The 18,793-nt window shown below is 35.4% G+C and overlaps 2 protein-coding genes and 1 long non-coding RNA gene across 10 annotated transcripts; all 3 read right to left on the reverse strand.

Moving 5' to 3' along the window:
- Nucleotides 1-3,374: 3,374 nt before the first annotated feature.
- On the reverse strand, nucleotides 3,375-10,638 carry LOC142641636 (putative pentatricopeptide repeat-containing protein At5g37570). 6 transcript variants are annotated; one of them, XM_075816109.1, is made up of 6 exons: nucleotides 10,555-10,638; nucleotides 8,598-10,454; nucleotides 7,040-7,486; nucleotides 4,869-5,147; nucleotides 4,693-4,782; nucleotides 3,377-3,857 (listed from the first exon to the last, which is right to left on the reverse strand). In XM_075816109.1, exon 2 carries the CDS (start codon nucleotides 10,407-10,409, stop codon nucleotides 8,664-8,666), a length of 1,746 nt encoding a protein of 581 aa, XP_075672224.1. In that variant the 5' UTR covers nucleotides 10,410-10,454; nucleotides 10,555-10,638; the 3' UTR covers nucleotides 3,377-3,857; nucleotides 4,693-4,782; nucleotides 4,869-5,147; nucleotides 7,040-7,486; nucleotides 8,598-8,663. The 6 variants fall into 6 exon arrangements, with proteins under 6 accessions (XP_075672228.1, XP_075672224.1, XP_075672223.1 ...); XM_075816107.1 differs by having other exon boundaries at nucleotides 3,379-3,857; nucleotides 3,968-4,782; XM_075816108.1 differs by lacking the exon at nucleotides 7,040-7,486 and having other exon boundaries at nucleotides 3,378-3,857; nucleotides 3,968-4,782.
- Nucleotides 3,519-7,416, reverse strand: LOC142640295 (uncharacterized). Its single transcript, XM_075814360.1, has 7 exons — nucleotides 7,040-7,416; nucleotides 6,300-6,430; nucleotides 5,989-6,086; nucleotides 5,349-5,414; nucleotides 4,869-5,147; nucleotides 3,968-4,627; nucleotides 3,519-3,857 (listed from the first exon to the last, which is right to left on the reverse strand). Exons 1-7 carry the CDS (start codon nucleotides 7,414-7,416, stop codon nucleotides 3,519-3,521), a joined length of 1,950 nt encoding a protein of 649 aa, XP_075670475.1.
- Nucleotides 10,639-11,484: 846 nt separating the features above from the next.
- Nucleotides 11,485-17,405, reverse strand: LOC142639104 (uncharacterized). Of its 3 annotated transcripts, XR_012845125.1 has the most exons (7): nucleotides 17,138-17,405; nucleotides 16,037-16,275; nucleotides 15,657-15,842; nucleotides 14,921-15,075; nucleotides 13,129-13,581; nucleotides 11,892-12,213; nucleotides 11,485-11,520 (listed from the first exon to the last, which is right to left on the reverse strand). It is a non-coding gene; the product is annotated as an uncharacterized LOC142639104 (long non-coding RNA). The 3 variants fall into 3 exon arrangements; XR_012845124.1 differs by having other exon boundaries at nucleotides 15,657-16,275; XR_012845126.1 differs by having other exon boundaries at nucleotides 15,657-16,313.
- Between the last annotated feature and the right edge of the window lie 1,388 nt (nucleotides 17,406-18,793).

Genomic DNA, 18,793 nt, shown 5'->3' on the forward strand with positions numbered 1-18,793 from the left:
AAGTTGTTAACCTTTTATATTCTACCACTGCACTAATAGACTAACACAACCATTGGTGGCTAATTGCAGGGCCATTCTCCAAGCTTTCCAAGAGGTCCATCTCCTGCACTGCTACAAAGAGGCCAACAAAGCTGCTGACACTGGCAAAAATCGAGTTGTTCACAACCAGAACCTTCTGTTTATTATGTAGCACCTCCTTTAACTGTTATGGAGGCTTTATCTCTTCTGTAACTGACACCCCTTTTCCATCGAGTTAGTACTGTTAATGATTAAACGCTGCTTGCCCTTCAGACTGCTGGTCATAAAAAACTAACAAGATAAAGGACGTCCATTTGATAACATTTCTCTTATACCATTCACAACGAAGCACATGGGCTTTTGGCATAATTGGTGACAACTCTATTGTTTATTTTCCGCTCGGATCTTACTTAACAAGGTAATTAAGTATGCTTCTTCTCCAGATGTCGATGAGAATACAATCACATTACTGTTGGCAATTCTCAGCAAAAGTTTGTCATATCTGAATCTAAGCTGAAGCACATAGTGACTGAGTATGGGACTGCAAAATGAGCTCAACAAATCCAATTAATAAAGTGTGGCTGAACAAGGATCAGCATCTGAATTGTAGCTTGAGTAGATCTATGAGTTTTGATACTACAACATAATATATCGTCAGATCCAATGGATTGGTTTATAATACTTAATCAAAATTATTTGCCCAGATTAGTGGTACATCTTACTTTACCTTTGATACCTAGTTTGATATGCTCGTCCACAGCTTTGCATGTTTAGCATTGCAGTACAACAGTTAAATGACAAGTTAGATTGAGCCTATTCTCACCTTATTCATTTCCTATTACTTAAAGGATGCTTGTGCATAAAGTAACCAAATCTAAGAATCAAACAGTGGTTATGGCATTTCCTAATGTTTCCAATAGAAACATCCATGATTCAAATCCCCCTTCCCCAAATATCAAATCATGACATTTTTAATTATCAACAACGAGGAATCAAACTTAGGGTCTGTTTGAGATCCGCTTATTTTGCTAAAACTGAAAACTTTTTGCTGAAAGTACTATAGATAAATGTAAAAGTTAGTTGAAATAGTACAGTAGGACCCATGAATATTACCAAAAAGTGCAGTAGGGCCATAAAATTGTAGTAAAAATAAGTTGAATAATAAAATAAGTTGGCAAAATTAATCATACCAAACACTTAGTGTTAGTCACCCTAGAGAAAATTTCTTGGCGTCAAATTTCACAAGCTTTATAATTAAAAGAGGGGATAGCAAAACATGTTTCTTTCATAGATTGGCTGATTCTCGCAGGCATATCAAACACTGACATAGTGGGGCCTAGTTTGTAGGTCACTGTGAGATACTCAAACCATCAAACACATTAGGCCCTGCTCAAAAACCACGGATAAAACCTCTCCCCCTAGTTTCCTTTAGCATCTGACTTAGCACCTTTAGAGCATTCTCATAAAAAATGCTATAAAATATAACATTTAGCATCTCAAAAATTTACTTTATTCATTTTAACAACTCACTTTATAATACACCTAACATCAAAGGTTCTATTATTTTACCACTTCATTTAAATATTTTTTTTATATTTTATATTCATTTAAATCAATAATTACATCCATTGTTGCTACAGTGTTTCATTAACAAACAATTTTTTTTTTAACATCTTGCTACAATGGGCTGCTAGAGATAGCAGCTCACTGTAGCTAAATGTCAAAACTTATAACATCTAGCACCTTTGATGGAGGGTGCTTTTTTAAAATTTGATGTTAAATTATAGCATTTATAGCATTTGACACCTTTACTAATAATGGCCAAAATAAATAGAAGTGGTGGTAAAGAATCCACTTGCCTTGATCCCCGAGAATTGCTACAAAAAGCCAGCATGGGAACATTGACCAGAACTGAGAAGCAGACCCTAGAAACACAAGCAAAGCATCCACCTCCTCCACCTCTACACAAATCCTATCCCATCTAATAGATAAATCAATGAGTCCAAATTCATATGATTGCAGGCTTTCTCAATATCTAGCTTACAAATCACTCCTAGCCAGACATTCACTAGCAATAAGAACCAAATCCAATATCTTTTTGCCTCCAACAAAAGCATTACGTGACCTAAAGATGAGTTAATATGAATTGCATTCTATTAACCAACACCTTTGCTACAAACTTACACACACTTCTCACAAGGCCAATGGGCCAAAAATTCCTAAAATTAATGGCTTTATTCTTTTTGGGGAATTAATGCAAGGAAGGAGGCATTGAGAGATTTTCAAATTCACAATGCCTATGAAAATCTGCGCGCACGCGCACACAAAAAAAACCCATAACATTTGCTTCAACCACCCTCCAACACTTTTTGAAAAAATGCCTTAGTAAACCCATCCAGACCTGGATCTTTGTAACCCTTCATCTCCTTCAACACCTATATGACCTCCTCCTTTGCAAATTTCCCCTCAAGGAATTGCCTCTCATTCTCATCAATACTGGCAAACTCTAACCCACCGCATTAGGTCCCCAATATAGTTTCTTATAAAATTGCACCACTTGCTCAGGAACTGCATATTCATCCTCATAAATTATATCATCCATCTCCAAGCTTCTCGAATGGTTTAACAATGATACGTTTGTGAGAATCAGTCAATCTATGAAGAAACGTGTGTTGCAATTCCCATCTATTAACCATAATGCTAGTGAATTCTGATGCCAAAAAATTTCATCTACGGTGGCTAAGACTATGAGTGAAACAATAAACCACTTAACTAACTCAACTATTGCTATGTTTGCTTGCAATTGAGGAGGAAAAAAAGAGGAAAAGTGTGATGAAGGGGGAGGTAAAGGAAACAACAAATGTTTTTCTGTAGGTGTGTTTTGGTGTATGGAGGGGAAAAAAAGGAAAAGAAGATAATATATATCTTGCCTTTGTTTGATTTGCTAAAAACAAAAAGGAAAATATAGATTTTTTACTTTATGCCCTTAAAATAGTAAGAATGTAGATATGAAAATAAGAGCCAGAATCTTTAGAGAAAAGAGAGAAAAAGTGTGGTAATAAACAATTCACGTAAAGGTAATAGTAATTTCTCAATATAAATATCATTTGAAACCAAAGTCATCTCACCTTATTTGTGTAACTAAACAATCTCATCCTGTCATAGATTAGACACAGTCCTTCGTCATTGACTCCACATCTCCTTCATCGCTTAGTCACTCCTCTACTTGATTTGATGCCAGCAGCAATTTGCTGGAAAGCACGGACATGTCATTTTGCCTACCATGTTCTGATAGAAACTAAGAAAAGAAGAGAATAGAGTAGTGAACTAGGCCTCCTAGAGAGAGATAAGAGTAGAGAGAATGAATAAGGAAGTGTATTTGCTGAACTTTCTAAATGAATCGTTACAGTGAATACATAATTCTTCTTATACTACTCACAATTAAGTTACAGTTATGATGCTATGCTTAACTAATTGATGCTTCTTATCTACAGTTACAGTTAACTAACTAAAAGAGAAGCCACCTCTCTGTGCCTCCGTTCGCAAAGCAATACAGAAAGCAAATTTTGGAAATCTTGGACCAACCCAAAATGATATGAAATGTCCAACACTTTGATGGTTGAACCACTTTGGAATATCAATTCTAGGTAGAATAAATTTACAATCAATGTCCTCATCTTCAGATATAGAGCGTTTAACTTCAGATGCAAACTCATCAAAGAGTAGGGAAGAGAGAACAAACTGATGTGATAATCAGTTTGATGACTGTGGATCAACTGATATGTCGCTTCTTGCGCCTTGAAAAATTTTACTGGTGAAATCCCTAGAATTTCTTGAGCCTGCTTACAATTAGCAAATAGAAGAAACTGCAATTTAGCATCTTAATGAATTTGATTTAGGTAATGAAATTTTTTCTTTATAAATTTAAGAGAGAGAGAGAGAGAGAGACCTGGCTTAATAAGCAGCTTAGTGACTGTGAATTCAGGGATTTACAGTTCATTGCACACACTGTTCTTATGGATTGTGGAAGCCTTGGAATTTTACGAAGTTGCATGCAATTTTTTATTCCAAGTCTTCTTAATCTAGCTAATCTACTAATGCTTTCAGGGATCATACAAATATTGGTTCCATCTAGATATAAATATTTCAATTCGGGGAAGTAATCAGGCATCATTAAAAGATCTAACTCAATTAGATTTTCACAGTTGTTGAGATTCAGATATTCCAACTTTAGAAACCCATATTCAGACAAGCTACCAAAAGAATGATATGTCAGACTTCTACCAATCCTCAATTTGGTACGGTGGGAAATCTCTGAAACACTAAGATGTTGCAATTTATAGATGCTATCTGGAAGATCCATAAGGCTTTGACAATAACTTAGGTCTAACTTCTCAAGCCTAGTGAGATACCCAATTGATGAAGGCAACCCTTTAATACCAGTCCTTGACATTAATAGTGTTTGTAAACTGTCCATTCCTGGCAAAATACTAGGAAACTTCTCGAGCATTAAGCAATCACGGAGATCAAAATATTGAAGAGATCTTAGCATAAGGCTTCTTGGAAGTGTTTGAAGTTTTTCACAAGCTTCGATGATCCAGATTTCAAGCTTATCAAGAGATCCAACCAATTCATCAACCACAACTAAATTTTACAATTAGAAAGGTCCAATACCTCTAAGTTTGGGGTGCACAAGGCAGGAAATTCCATAATGGATTAACAGGATCCACACTTGATATATTTTAAATTTTCTAACGGGATCCCCTGTATAAGGAAAAAAGTCAAAATTTATCTTAAACTTTAAAATAAAATTTAATGAAATCGTAATTCATAAATACTAATAATCATACCTGCCTGAATGGCTCCTCCAATGCAACGCAACTATATGGCATGTTGAGTTCAACAAGTAGTTGAGGACAAAAAGTGGATGACAAAGGAAAAGAATAATCAGGCCAATCTAGCAACCTTAACCCACTGGGGAGATATTCAAGACCTCTAAGAATTTGTACATTGCGAACTATAAGAAATTTGAGGTTTTTCATCTTTTTGAAAGTTTTTGCCCCCAATTGCACCATTCTTGGTTCAGGCACAGGCCAGCACAACATTAGGTGTCGAATTTTCTCTGTCCCCTATTTGGAAAAGTCACTTAGTGAACCACATTGCACAATAGATTTCGCTATATAATGATTTTTGAAATTTTAAACAAAAAGAATATTGATAAACTTACAGTTTCTTCAACATTAAAAAGAAAAAGAAAAAAAAACCAATGAAAAATAAAATTTACCATCTATGCCAATGGAAAATAAAAATAAAAAGCAAAAGAATTATACCATATTTTCGTTAAGAACATCAAGAATATTCGGGACAATGTAGCATGCAATGTCAAGGAAAACATTCTGCTCATTTTGTCCAATCATTCAAAACATTTTTTGAGTATTTCATGAATTCCTTTGGTTGGAACTACTTCATAATGCTGTAATTCACATTGCCAGTCAAAAATAGTTCTTCCACGCAAATAAGAACCTAATACTTCTAGATCTAAATGGAAGGCTGTTTGCAAAATATATAATCTGCTTTGAAAGTTGCAAATAATCTGCCTCGGGTTCACTTCTTCGGAAGGCATGCCAACTTAAGAGTTCTAGAGCTTTATGCTGATCAAGTTCCTCAACCTTGTACACACCAGGGTTTTCAAAAGTGTTCAACACTTGTTTGGCTCTTGTTGTTATAATGATTCTACTTCCTGCAGCAAACCAATCACAATCTCCAAGCAAATTTTCAATCACTTTCCAGCTATCCACATCATCAAGAACTAAAAGAAGCTTGCGACGACAAAGTTTATCCTTTATCATAGTGATTCCTTTAGGTACGCTATCCACGTTAGAACATCTATCCCTTAAGGACTAAGAGAGAAGTTTATTTTGTAGTTGGATTATGCCATCATTTGTCCTTAACATTTCAGTTTTCACTGACATTCTCTAGAAAGATGCTCACATCAAAATAATCAACAATATTGTTATAAACAGCTTTTGCAATTGTAGTCTTCCCTACTCCCCCAACACCATAAATCCCTACCATTTGAACATTATTTTGCCTGGGATCTAAAAGCAATTCTACATTCTTTACACGGGAATCTATTCCAACTTCTTTTTTGATAGGTAATAAAAGTTTTATTGATAGCAAAAATGCAATGTGTTTACGATTGTAAACACATGGCAAAGAAAGAATACAAACAAATCAAATTGTAGATCTAACAAAAATAAGGAAATCAGACAAGGAAATACAATGCGTGAGGCCCCAACTATGATGGGAATCTATTACAACTTCGCATTCAGGAACAAATAAGTGCATGCATTTTAATTTAACTTTCAATATCTCTTTAGTAATTGTTTGGACATATTCAGATTCAGACTCGCTGCCAATCACAGAGAAAAAGAAACATTATGAGTCAAACTAGCTAGAAACAAAAATACAAAGATAAACTAAATTCAACTTTCCTAGTTGTGAGTGTTACAACTTGCAACTAACATATTATTAATTAAAGTAAATGGCATTTAAGCCTTAGATTTGAGACCTATCACTATTTTTTTTGGGGGGGGCGCTAAGAAATGAGTTTAAGCTTTTTAGCAAGTAGTCACGTGAACACTTTGGTTGGTTGAGGAAAAAAACTATTTGCTAACCAACGTCTGATACTTTTGTTTTTTGTTTCTTTTTGATGAATTAACCCACTTCTGATACTTGAACTTAGCTTTGAAGAACCTAGTTCCCTGTTGTTGCTAGCCTGGGTTGTAGGATTTTGTATTTGGTCTGGAAAGAGAATTTCTACTTGGCTTCAGTTTTGATAGTTTAGTATGAGCCTATTGTATAGCTTTCTCATTTGAACAATTTCTTGTTTGTTTCTTAGGCTCTCCCTTTTTCCTAAGAATCTGGGTGTAACTGCGTTTATGTTGTTCAATGAATTGATCTGATTTATCATATAATAATAATTAATAATCATAATCATAAAATCAGAAGTAATACATACCCATCTTTGTAAGTCAATCCAAACAAATTCGCAACTTCAACTAGAGCTGCCCTCCACTTCCAAACCTTTTCCTTGAAGTTTCTTCCGTGCTCAGCCAGTGCTAACCCATACTTCCCCGATTGTTTACATACCTCTGATGGGTCCACTTTGTAAAAGACAGGTAGAACCTTCTGGCCTTTTTTAAGACACTCGACAAGCTCATCCAAGCACCAAGTGGAATTTGCATAGTTTTCTGAGAATACGACAACTAAAGACCTTGACGATTCAATGGCTCCGAGAAGTCCGGGGGAAATTTCTTCTCCCCTTTCAAGCTCAGCATCATCTTTGAATGTCAGACAAAGCCTGATATAAATGGTTTGTAAAAGAATGGCAGGCATCTTCACCTCTAGAGCTCATATTTCCAATAGGGAGTGGAAGAAGAAGACAAGGCTCCTTCGGAATCTATGACTATCAGCAGAAGAGAAGACAGAGACAATCAACGGTGTGATTAAATGGGAATTTTTAAGATATGAGTAAATGCATGCAGATTTTTTTTGTCTTTTTGGGCCAAAGAGCAATTTGAGGTGCGAAGCTCTCTACTTACGCCCTCGCTAACACAGATCGCCTATCAAGTTCTAACTGTTAAGGAATTTGCTAATTCCAGTTTAGCAAAATCAGAACCTATCTGAACGCATTTGATTGGGAAATTATCTTTGCCAAATATGTTCAAATTAGAATCGAATTAGAGATTTAGGCTTCGAGGATCAGCATAAAATGACTTGGGTGGTCTTAGTGTCATACTAACCAGGAGATGTTTTGTTCTATTACCCCTAAACCTAAATTCGGCAAAGTAAATGCTTTTATGAAAATTTGCATAGTTTTACAGTTCTCTTTCATCGTTCTTCTCTTGCTCAGCCTTCCCTTAGGTGTAATAAACCGTCAATGGCAGATGATGTGATAATAGTTCTTGATTTGAACTCCATAGTGGGAGAAGTGGCAGAGCTACATATTGATGGCGGTCTCTGATTTTTATGCTGTGAATGCTAATTATCGAATTAGTCTGAGTCTTTTTACCAAGGATTTCAAGGATTATGTTGTTGGCGCGGCATGTACAGGTAATTATAATTCTCACACACATCCTAAAAGGCTAAAAGTACAGATTTTTTATATTTTGGTAGAACTAAAACTAGTATTTATCTCTTTTGGAATGGGAAAGGCATCAAAAATACATATGCATACATGCACAAAGAAGACTAATGTTTTGAGTAAAAAAAGTTTGCTAATTCAATTTATGAGAACAAAAGAATGTAAAGGAATACAAAAATAATAATAATAAGATTAGAAGAAGTAGTAAAAAATGACATGTCAACTAAGGAATTAACAAAAAATAACATCAAACAATATATGTATGTATGTGTGTGTATGTATATGTATATACAAAAATTGACACATAACATTTACTGTTGCTACCCTTCTTTTAAGCTACATTAGTGTGGCATATCATCATTTCTTTAAAAAATATGTATATAAAAGATTTTTATAATTTCTAAAAGATGCTTCCAATAGGATCAGCACTCACCGATGTGGCAGCCTCAAAATCATGGTATTGATGAATTGTGAAGCAGTCATATGATGAAACTCATTCTCATGAATTAATGCAACTATGACCAGTTATTTTCCTAACTCCTCTTTCCTTCATCTTCTCCCTCACAAGTGAAACATCTGACCACCGATCTGCTGCTGCATAGATGTTGGACAAAGACACATAATTACCAGCATTATGTGGCTCAAGCTCAAGAAGGCGAGCAGCAATAACCTCCCCTAATTCAATATTGCAATGCAGCTTACAGGCCCCAAGAAGTGCACCCCAAGCACCAGCATGTGGCTCCACAGGCATTGAGTTTAGAAGCTCATAAGCTGCTTTCAATCTTCCTACCCTGCTAAGAAGATCAACCATACAAGCATAGTGATCAGGAGAAGGAACTAAAGAATACTCATATCTCATCCTTTCAAAATAGTGCCAACCCTCTTCAACAAATCCGGCATGACTACATGCTGACAAGATGACGGTGAAGGCCACCTCATCTGGAACCAGCCCTTCATTTAGCATCTTATTGAAAAGGTTAACAGCTTTGTTCCCATGCCCATGATACGACAACCCTTGTATCATGGAACAATACGAGATTAGGTCCTTCTTGGGCATTTCTTCAAACAACTTCGTTGCTCGCTCCATGTTTCCACACTTGGCATTCATGTCAACAAGAGCCGCAGCTACATGAGGTTGTTGAATATCCATTGTGCTCTGGCTCACATAAGAATCAACCCATTTAGCCAATTCCAAATTACCAATTTGAGAACAAGCAGACATCAAGCTCACCATAACAAACTCATCAGGCTTTACATCCCTTGAATCCATTTCAAGGAAAACTTTCACCGCTTCGTTAGGCTGACCACTTTGAGCATAACCCGATATCAATGCAGACCACACAAAAATATCCTTTTGAGGCACCTGCTCAAACAGAAACCTTGCAGACGCCATATCACCTGCCTTTGCATACCCATCAATCATGGTAGTATACGAAACCACATTCCTCTCGGGCATTTCATCAAACATCCTCCTCGCACCCTTCAAGTCACCCAGTTTCACGAGGCCACAAATGATAGCATTCCAGGATGCCACATTCCTTTGCGGCATTTCATTGAACAACCTCTTTGCCTCTTCTAAATCCCCAACAGTTATATACCCAACAACCATAGCCGTCCATGAAACCACATTTCTGTCAGACATATCATCAAACAGCTCACGAGCAGTAAGAATATGTTTACATTTTCCATAGAAGTCAATCAAACTAGTCTTAACAAAAAGATCCCCTTCAACCCCGCACCTCAATGCTGACCCATGAAGGGCACTCCCTAGGCTAACCTCACATTGGGTGGAACACGCTTTAATAATTGACGGGTAGGTGTAGCTGTCAGGCACACCACCCTCTCTCTTCATGCGAATGAAGAGTGAAACAACGTGGATGAAATGAGAGTTTTGAGAATAAACTCTAATGAGAGAGTTCCAGAGAAACGTACTGGGTCTTTGAACGCGGTTGAAGACGGAAGTGGAATAGGAAAGAGTGGAGATGGAGAGGGAGATGAAAAGGGTGATGAGAAAGTGGTCTTGCTCGAGGCCTTTACGGATAATGTGGGCATGAAGTTGGTGGAGGTGGAGGCAGGTCTTGCAAGCTTTGAGGAGAGTTGGGATTGAATTTGAATTGAAGTGGGTGGTGGTGGTGGTGGTGGCGGTGTCTTTGGCTTTTGGAAGGCTACTGCTATTGCTACTGACACCGGAGAAAGAGAAGCAACGGCTAGAAAGAGAGTATTGACATCGCCGGATAAAAGCCATTCACCTCTCCTTGCTTACTCTCTCTGACTTCTCTGGTTTTTTTAGCTTTGGCAACAAAAAATAGACAGCAAAATCAAACACAAAACCCAATGCTAACTATATCCAAAATAACGCAACTCAAACCGAAAAGCAAAAAAGATCTTACCCAAAGCTGTACTTGGCCGGAGCTGCCTCCTGAAGCGGCGGAGTTGAGCCGCCGCCGACCCTTTCCCCCTCTTTGTTTCTCTCTCAGTTAATCGGGTTCCCCACTCTTTTGTTTTCTCAGTTATTCGGTGGGTTACCCGGCGTCGTTCCACTTAATTTCTTTTTTTTTTTAATTAACGTTTATTAGTTTTTTTAAATTAAGAAAACAAATTTTATATATATATATATATATATATATAGATACACACACTAACTCATCACAATTCACACGAGCTTTACGCGTGCAAATGAAACTTTATTTTTTATTTTTTTTTATTTTGGGTTTAGTGGAACAATATTTAAAAGTAAAATAGAGATATCGTCTTAATTTTTAGGATATTTTTGTACTTGGCAAAAGTTTAAAAGTTTAAAACTTAGAAACTTTTTAAAAATATAGTAAATTACTTTTTTAATAGATTTGTGTTTTTAGATTTAAAATTATTTAACTAAAAAATATGATTATTTTTTATTTTAGGTTTAGTGAAATAATGTGTAAAAATGAGATAGAGATAATGTCATAATTTTTAAGATATTTTCGTGGGTTAGAGTTTTTTTTTTTTTTTTTTTTTTTTTTTTTTTTTGGAGAGGAAAGATTGTGAACTTTTATTAAGAAAATCTTGCTAAATCAACTTAGATAACATTAAGAAATTGTGGTGGAATATCATCCATCCACACCATAAAGTCTGAAATATGCATAACACACCTAGCACCACTGTAAGCAATCTTATTACATTTTCTCTCTTAACTTAAAAGTAATGTAATTGAAGCAAAAAAAATGAGCAGCATCGCACATCTTCAATAAGCAACCCACTGTATGATAGAACATCTTTGTCATTGATCAACCTTGACATTAAAACTTGCAAGTCTCCCTAAAGAACAGCTTCTCTAATACCAATCTCTAATGCAATCTGAAGGGCTTTGGAGGCAGCTACATCATTTTCAAATGTAAAATTATTCAACTAAAAAAATAGGGCTATTTTTTAGAGTTTAAGAATTTGTGTGATAATATTTTAGTACGTAAAATGATGAAACTCAAACAGGAAATCCTATTATATAAACGGCAACACTTAACAAATGCATAATGGATTAATGAATTGACTATATTTAAAACTTAGAGGATTAAAATGATAAAACTAAAACTTAAAGAATTGAAATAACAAAATGTGAAACTTAGAGATTCAATTTTGCATTTTACGCTAAATAAAGTTATAAAAAAGGCAAGAAACTAAAATTACAAATACAACCATTTTCGCAACAATTAAGTGGAAATTTTTTTTATTGATTCTCATTTAAGCCCACCTCTAGCTTTGGTGAAATAATTTTTGAGCGCCATTCAAGCTATCTGTGAGGTCATCAGCCCTTCTTATCTGGTCTGAAGAAAGATGGTCAGTGTTTAAACCTTCTCCACCTGATATTCCAACTTTTCTTGGATCTTGACCTTCAATCCTGTTGAAACATCAGTTATCCGAGCAATATCAAGAAGTCCATTCAAATTTAAGTTTGTGCCTTGGGTATGCAAAATTCCAGTTACAGCAGTTGTAATCTTTTCACGAACATCTTCTGGAAAAGCATCTTGCAAAGCTTTCACAAGTGTCTCTCTTTGATCCACAGCAGTCAAGACCTGGACATTATTATAAAATAAAGTCAATAAATATACACAATTATGGTAAGCAATGAAGTGACAGTAAATACATGTTAGAAATTAGCATTCCCAACCAAGTACCACCAGTCACCAAGGACCTAGTAGAAATCCTCCTTTTTTTTTAATTAAAAAAAATGCATACTATCAAGTAGCAGGTAGAAATGTCTCAGAAAACAATTAATTTTCTACATAATTTTAATTGATGTGACTCCTAAAAAGGTTCTTATTCTACCTCCCAAGATAGATAATGTGAGTCTAATAATCATCACAGGCCAGATGAAAAGTCAAATATCAAAAGAAATCAGATATTCCTCTCTAGCTGCAAAAGGCCTTACATTCTACTTATAAACATTAACGTGAATCAAATCCCCAGAAAACATGACAATGGAAAGAATACTAATTAGCATTTGCAGCAAGCAATTATCTTAAAAGGAAAAATAAAAACCATTGACAACAACAATGTAAAACACAATCAAAATCTTGTTAATCCAGCTTACAACATAGATTAATAATTAGTTAACGCAAGTTATAAATCCACTGCACATATATGACCAACATAAAATGACATACAAAAATCATACATTTAACTAACTTTGTCTTCACACACACATAATACAAATAAACGAATATCAACCTCAACTTAGCCAAATTACAAAATTTCCATGTTCACTGCAGGTGCATATAGAACACACAGATATTATTAATGGCGATATTTTTTTTTTAATAAGTAATTTCATTAAAAAAAGTGCAATAAAAAGGAGCGCAAACCTTATACACAGAAGTATAAAAAGGATGAGTCAAAAGAGGCAATTAATAACAATATTAAATATTAATATGATTGTAGAAGTGACATCATGGCAAAAATATCATAGAAATGAGAATTCAAAGCCTTACCTTCTTTTTTTCTTATGTTAGAGTACCAGGCATGGTTATATCAAGCATATTCATAACCACTTGTGCTGTCTGTAGCCCTTGACCTCTTTCACCGTCTACTGAGCTGACTCCCTCCTCTTTGACCAATTCTGAATCAACAGAGCTAATCTGCTGCAGAGCACCATTTTCCGTTTCTTGCAGACCTGCATCTTCAGCTTCCAAATTTTCTTGGGAATCTCTTCTAGAATTTAAGCATAAACTAGCAACAGTGTCGCTATCTTCAAGCATACCCTTTATAGGATCCACAGAGAATCCATTCAAAGCATTTGGCAGACTAAGATCCGAGAGCTTATCAACCTCATCATTCTTATCAGATGATCTGCTTTCCACAAGAGCTAAGCCTTTGAAGGGTTCCACATCTTTTAGGAGAGGATGGCGGCCCTTCAGAAGTCCCAGCTCCACTGCTGTCAGCCACTGCACATCCCCACATCAGAATATCATTTGCAAGAATGCAGGGTTAAATTCCACCAAGTTTTTCAGCAGGGGGTTTTAGTATAAATAACTAAATAATAATAACAATAACCACTGTCATTGCCATTATCAACCACATCTTCAAGAGAGCCAGAGAATCATATTAAGAGTATCAGACACTAGCGAAGATGCCCCACATTTGTCAAGATTGATAGGTTGGAAATAGCTGAAAATTTAACCTTAAAAGCTTGTTCTTGATAAATCATATGGAGTGAATTCAATTAGGGTTGAAATTGAAAGGAAAAACTTAACTTTATTCTTTTCTCTTTATTAGTAATTACACATGCATCCAATGGATCTTGAACCCATGGCCTCAATCTTCACATTGCCCTTATAAGGAAATGATGTACCATTGAGCTAGAGCACATTAGAAACATAACTGTACGTTCTTCATAAAAAAAAATACTAACCCTTACCTATGGAGGCCCCTGATCCCAAAGGCATCACCAAGATGCATTAAATACATACATGCTTTGGCCTGAAAATAGTACGAAGGCTATATGAGAGTACCAAATAAGAATCAGGTTTGACTATCTGGAACATTACATGATGGTCATAACTCTACAATATCGTGGAGGTATGATTTCAGAGCATGGTTTTTACTGTTGTTACCATTAAAAAGCCAGCAATTCGTGGAGCAACATGATAGTGTAGGTAATGGGGTGCCTACGTAAGACTTGGCCTCAGCATAGAATCCCATTAAGTGAGAACTTCCCTTTACAAGACTTGGTCTTAGCACAAAAAAAAAATTACATACAGATTCATAAGGTTCAGTTAATGCAAAAAATAATCAAAAGTGAGAATTTCATGAAGCTCAAAGTTAAGACATGAAAAGTATATTAAACTCAATGATCAACCCATATCAAACACTTAACCTGGACTACAACAAAATATTGCAAAGAATCCAGAATATATTTTATGCTTATTATTGCTGAACCTCAACATGTTTCTTAAAAGTTATATATAGATTATAAAGCAATAAAGTAAGTTTAAGCAACCGATATTTCAAAGGGAAGTTATATAAATTTCTTTTCTTTTTTTTTGAATAAGTAATGAAGATTTTATTAAAGGAGAAAAAATTACTGTGTTCGCGATGATGAACACAAAGTACTGAAAAACAAATACAAGCAAATCAATTAGAAAGTCTAACAGAAGAATGAAAATCAAAAATTGAAGTACAATGCGTAAACCCCCAAGCCCGAGTCCAATCAAACAAAATCCTGATATGCAAGGACTTCAATTGGTCAGTAAAGATAAGAGGAACACTAAAAAAGGCTATTACCTCAATCGTAAGTTGCTGGCACCAGGATATGACAGATGTGCCCTTGCAACAACAGTAGAGGGCACACAAAAACACAAGAGCAGGCTTGTAAATGGATTTTCTGCTATCAACCCGCGTGGGATAGAGAATAGTGCTACCATCCCATCATCATCATTCTGATAAATTGATGGATTTACAACTAGTTAGACCTTTTCTCATGCTGACAGGGTGTTGGCGTGTGGGTTTGTACTATAAACAATATTATGAATATCTAATGAAATAAAGTAATTTATGAAATAAAGTTTGTACAATATCATGTTGTAATTATCTCACCAAAAAAAAAAAAGTTCGTTTATGAAATAAAGTAATTTGTTTTTACCTATCAAAAAAATATATATATATTTAATGAAAGAACGAAGTATTTCACTTAGTCAAAACTTAAGAACTTTGCGACTTTGATTACTGACAGAGTTGAACAACAGTAGTTCATTGCTCTATTGTTTCCAACAGAGAACAGTTTACAAAATTTTCTTGGAATAAATATTTACTCCTTTTTTTTCTTTCTTCTCTCTATCTTTTTAAAGTGAAACTCAGGAAATTTTAACTGATTTTTTAAAACAAAAAAAGGCCAAGAATTGTTGAAATAAACAGAGTATCTACAGGAAGATTTATAAACAGTTAACAGATGCAGGACATGACTAATCTAATCCAGAACAAAAATTAAAGCATGATGGCATTAAAGTTAGGTAAGTTTGACCTGTATATAGGAATCTTCACATTCCCAACCACCTCTCTTGTGCTAGACTCTGAATAAAAGTATTCTAGTACCTCATAACCATAAGATACCATAGATATTGCTTTTTCAAAATCACGAATAGACTTTGCCAATAAAGCCTTCTCCACGTCAAACCCTTTTGCTTTGCCTTGAAATAGTTCCTAGAAGCTAAGTAGACATTAAACATAAGTTATTCCCAATTAAAAAATTTAAAATAAGTTATTATACTTAAATGGCAGCCAACACAATTCAAAGCATACCACATCAATGATTATGTTTGTTCAACATTAAAACAATGCTAGAGTGGAGGGGCATAAAGCATTTGAACCAAAATAGACAGAAGATTGAAAGCAATCACCAACCTTATTAGATCTTAGAATATCTATCAGTCCACCAGTGAGCTTCTGATCAATGGCCATGTAATAAGGAAAGGACCTTGTAGCCTACTCTAAGTCAAATGGATTGTCTATGCACGTGGCAGCTGTAAGCAGTGTATTCTCTCCATCTTCTGCCAAGTACTTTGTCAACATGTTTGCACCATATTCCCAGCCAACAGCCATCAATGTAGTCCATGGCCTTGCCTTATTGATGAACTGTATAGCTGTGGAGATATCATCGCTGTCAGCAGATGTAAATAACCTACAGAAAATAAAATAGTAAAGAAGCTCCTACTATCAGCACATTCAAAAGAAACCTGTATTAGACAATTCTCCTGTCCATGAACCTGAGCATGAGATTGGTTAAAAATTTACCATGAAAACAGCTACTTTGAAGTAAAAGCGGCAAGGTTTCCTCCCATGCCCACACCACCGAATTTTTTTTAAAAAGGTCAGTCCTAATCCACCCCACACATCTGGAATGCGATCCCTCATCCCTCATTGCTTGATGTGTGCATTTGGCGGGAAATGAATGCTAGAAGCTTTGAGTGGTGAAAGGACCTTTTTAGATTTGAAATTGCAGTTTTTTAGAATCTTGTTTGAATGGATGACACATCAGGGTTATTTTCTTCTTCAAACTTACTAGATTTTAATGATCATTGTAACTTTAGAGTTGAATTGTGGCGCCAACAACAACCTTGTAACTCAACTAGCACTTTCTAGTGTTTCCAACGAAAACGTCCACGGTTCAAATCCCCACTCCCCCAACTATCAAATTATCAAAACCTTTATAGGGTGTAATTGTGGGTGTACTCCACGTGTACTTGTTTTATAACCCAACTCTCAGCTCAATAATTCAAACCCATCAATCATGCCATTTCAAGATAACCAATCACTCTAGGACTAGAAGCTTACCACCGTAAAGGACAGTGCAATTTACAAATTGATTGAACAACCACATAATTATGTGCAACTATTATTGTTAAACCATCACTGATATAACTCCGGCATTAACACCAAAATATAAGAAATACATAAATACTATACCAAAGTTTAACAGAATTCAAACACTTAATCAGTACTTACCGCGCCGCCGTGTTTAGAGGTGAACCGGCACAACCCCTCGGATTCAGTCAAACCAACCACGGTTGAGACCACCCCACATTCTTTCTTGTCCATGCGGCGAACCAGGGATCAGCAACCCAACAAGGTGGTGTCCAATCCATGCGTCCAAATTCGCCAACGAAACCACTCCTCCATCTTCCGTACTCTCTCAAAAGCTCTCAATCTCAATCTCGCTCCTCGCCACCATTCTTCCTTTGTGTTTGGAAGAAAGTGTTTTTGTTGCTTTCTTTTCCCCACACTAAACGGCATGCCGTTTATATATATATTAAAATTTAATAGAGATAGACGGCAATGGATGGATCATTAGAAGATATCCAATGGTGTAGTTAAAGGCAAAATATTCTCTATAATAGAGAATGAAACTAAAAAAATGGTCTCCAATAGATTCTCTAAACTCTAAATTTTTTTGGCTCATGAACAGTTGCTCATCAAATCTGATGGGTTATTGTACATTCTTCAAATGTTTTTTATTATTATAATAATCAAGTATTGAATAAAAAAATGTTAAAAGATGTGTAGTTGTTAAAAAAAGAATAAATAATAAATGAAGAAATAATATTTAAATGAGATAGACAATGGATAGAGAATCTGTTAGAAAGTGTATTTAAAAAAGCAAGTAGTTAAAAGGTAAAAGTCACTGTTCATTCTTCAAACAGTACAAAAATTTGAAGAATTTGCTGAAAATGATCATAGTGGGTCACTTGAGCAACAATGGTAATATGTGGACCTAATAAAGCAACATTTGAGGTAGGCCCAATTATTAAAGCAAACAGTGACCTAAAGAAGCTGGGACATAGTAATGTGCTCAAATCACAGACAAGTAAGGAGGGACTAGTCATGTTGGGTACTATGGACTTCATGCAGGAGGGGGATGATTATGAAGCTGATGTGTGTGTGTGTATTTTTTTAAAGGTGGCTGAGTTTTAATGAAGGAAGCTCTCAATTTTCAACGCTACAGTAGCAAAGTCTCGCCAAGCACAATGATCATTATGAGCAGAGGAACTCACATATAATTCAATGAGATATTATTAGTCTTTTTGGAGAACCATCTCAACAATATCGAGTGATTTTTCTATCTAATAATATAATATTATTTGTATAAATTAATTTAGTCAGATCATATTCACAATTCTAATTACACTATCCAAATAAATAAAATAAAATAATTAAAACTTTCGCAGCGATACTATCACCACCACCTTTCCCAATTCAACGCAGAAAGCAACTAATTAGATTTGAGTCATTAGACACCATTCTTGCTCTCATTGATCTAGTATGAATTGAGTGAGGACAATGGAGAATCTAAAGCTAAAAAAATGTATGCATTTGATGAATCGGGCCACCACTATGCTACTATAAATCCGAAAATGGGCGTGGTGAATGGTGGTTTAACATTGTTGTTGTTGTTTTTTTTTTTTTCGGTGGAGGTGCAGAGAACTTGTCGGCACCAAGGAAGGGGGTGGTGATGGTCTCATCTGAAGGGTTTATTTATTTATTTTATTGATTAGGACGTTGCTTTATTAATTTAAATACATGGCATTATATTATTGGATGGTAGGATCACTGGACAATATTGAGATGTTTCACTAAAATGATTGAATAATTCCTCTAATTTAA

The sequence above is a fragment of the Castanea sativa genome, chromosome 6 (assembly GCF_040712315.1).
Source record: "Castanea sativa cultivar Marrone di Chiusa Pesio chromosome 6, ASM4071231v1".
In the NCBI taxonomy this organism is placed as follows: Eukaryota; Viridiplantae; Streptophyta; class Magnoliopsida; order Fagales; family Fagaceae; genus Castanea; species Castanea sativa.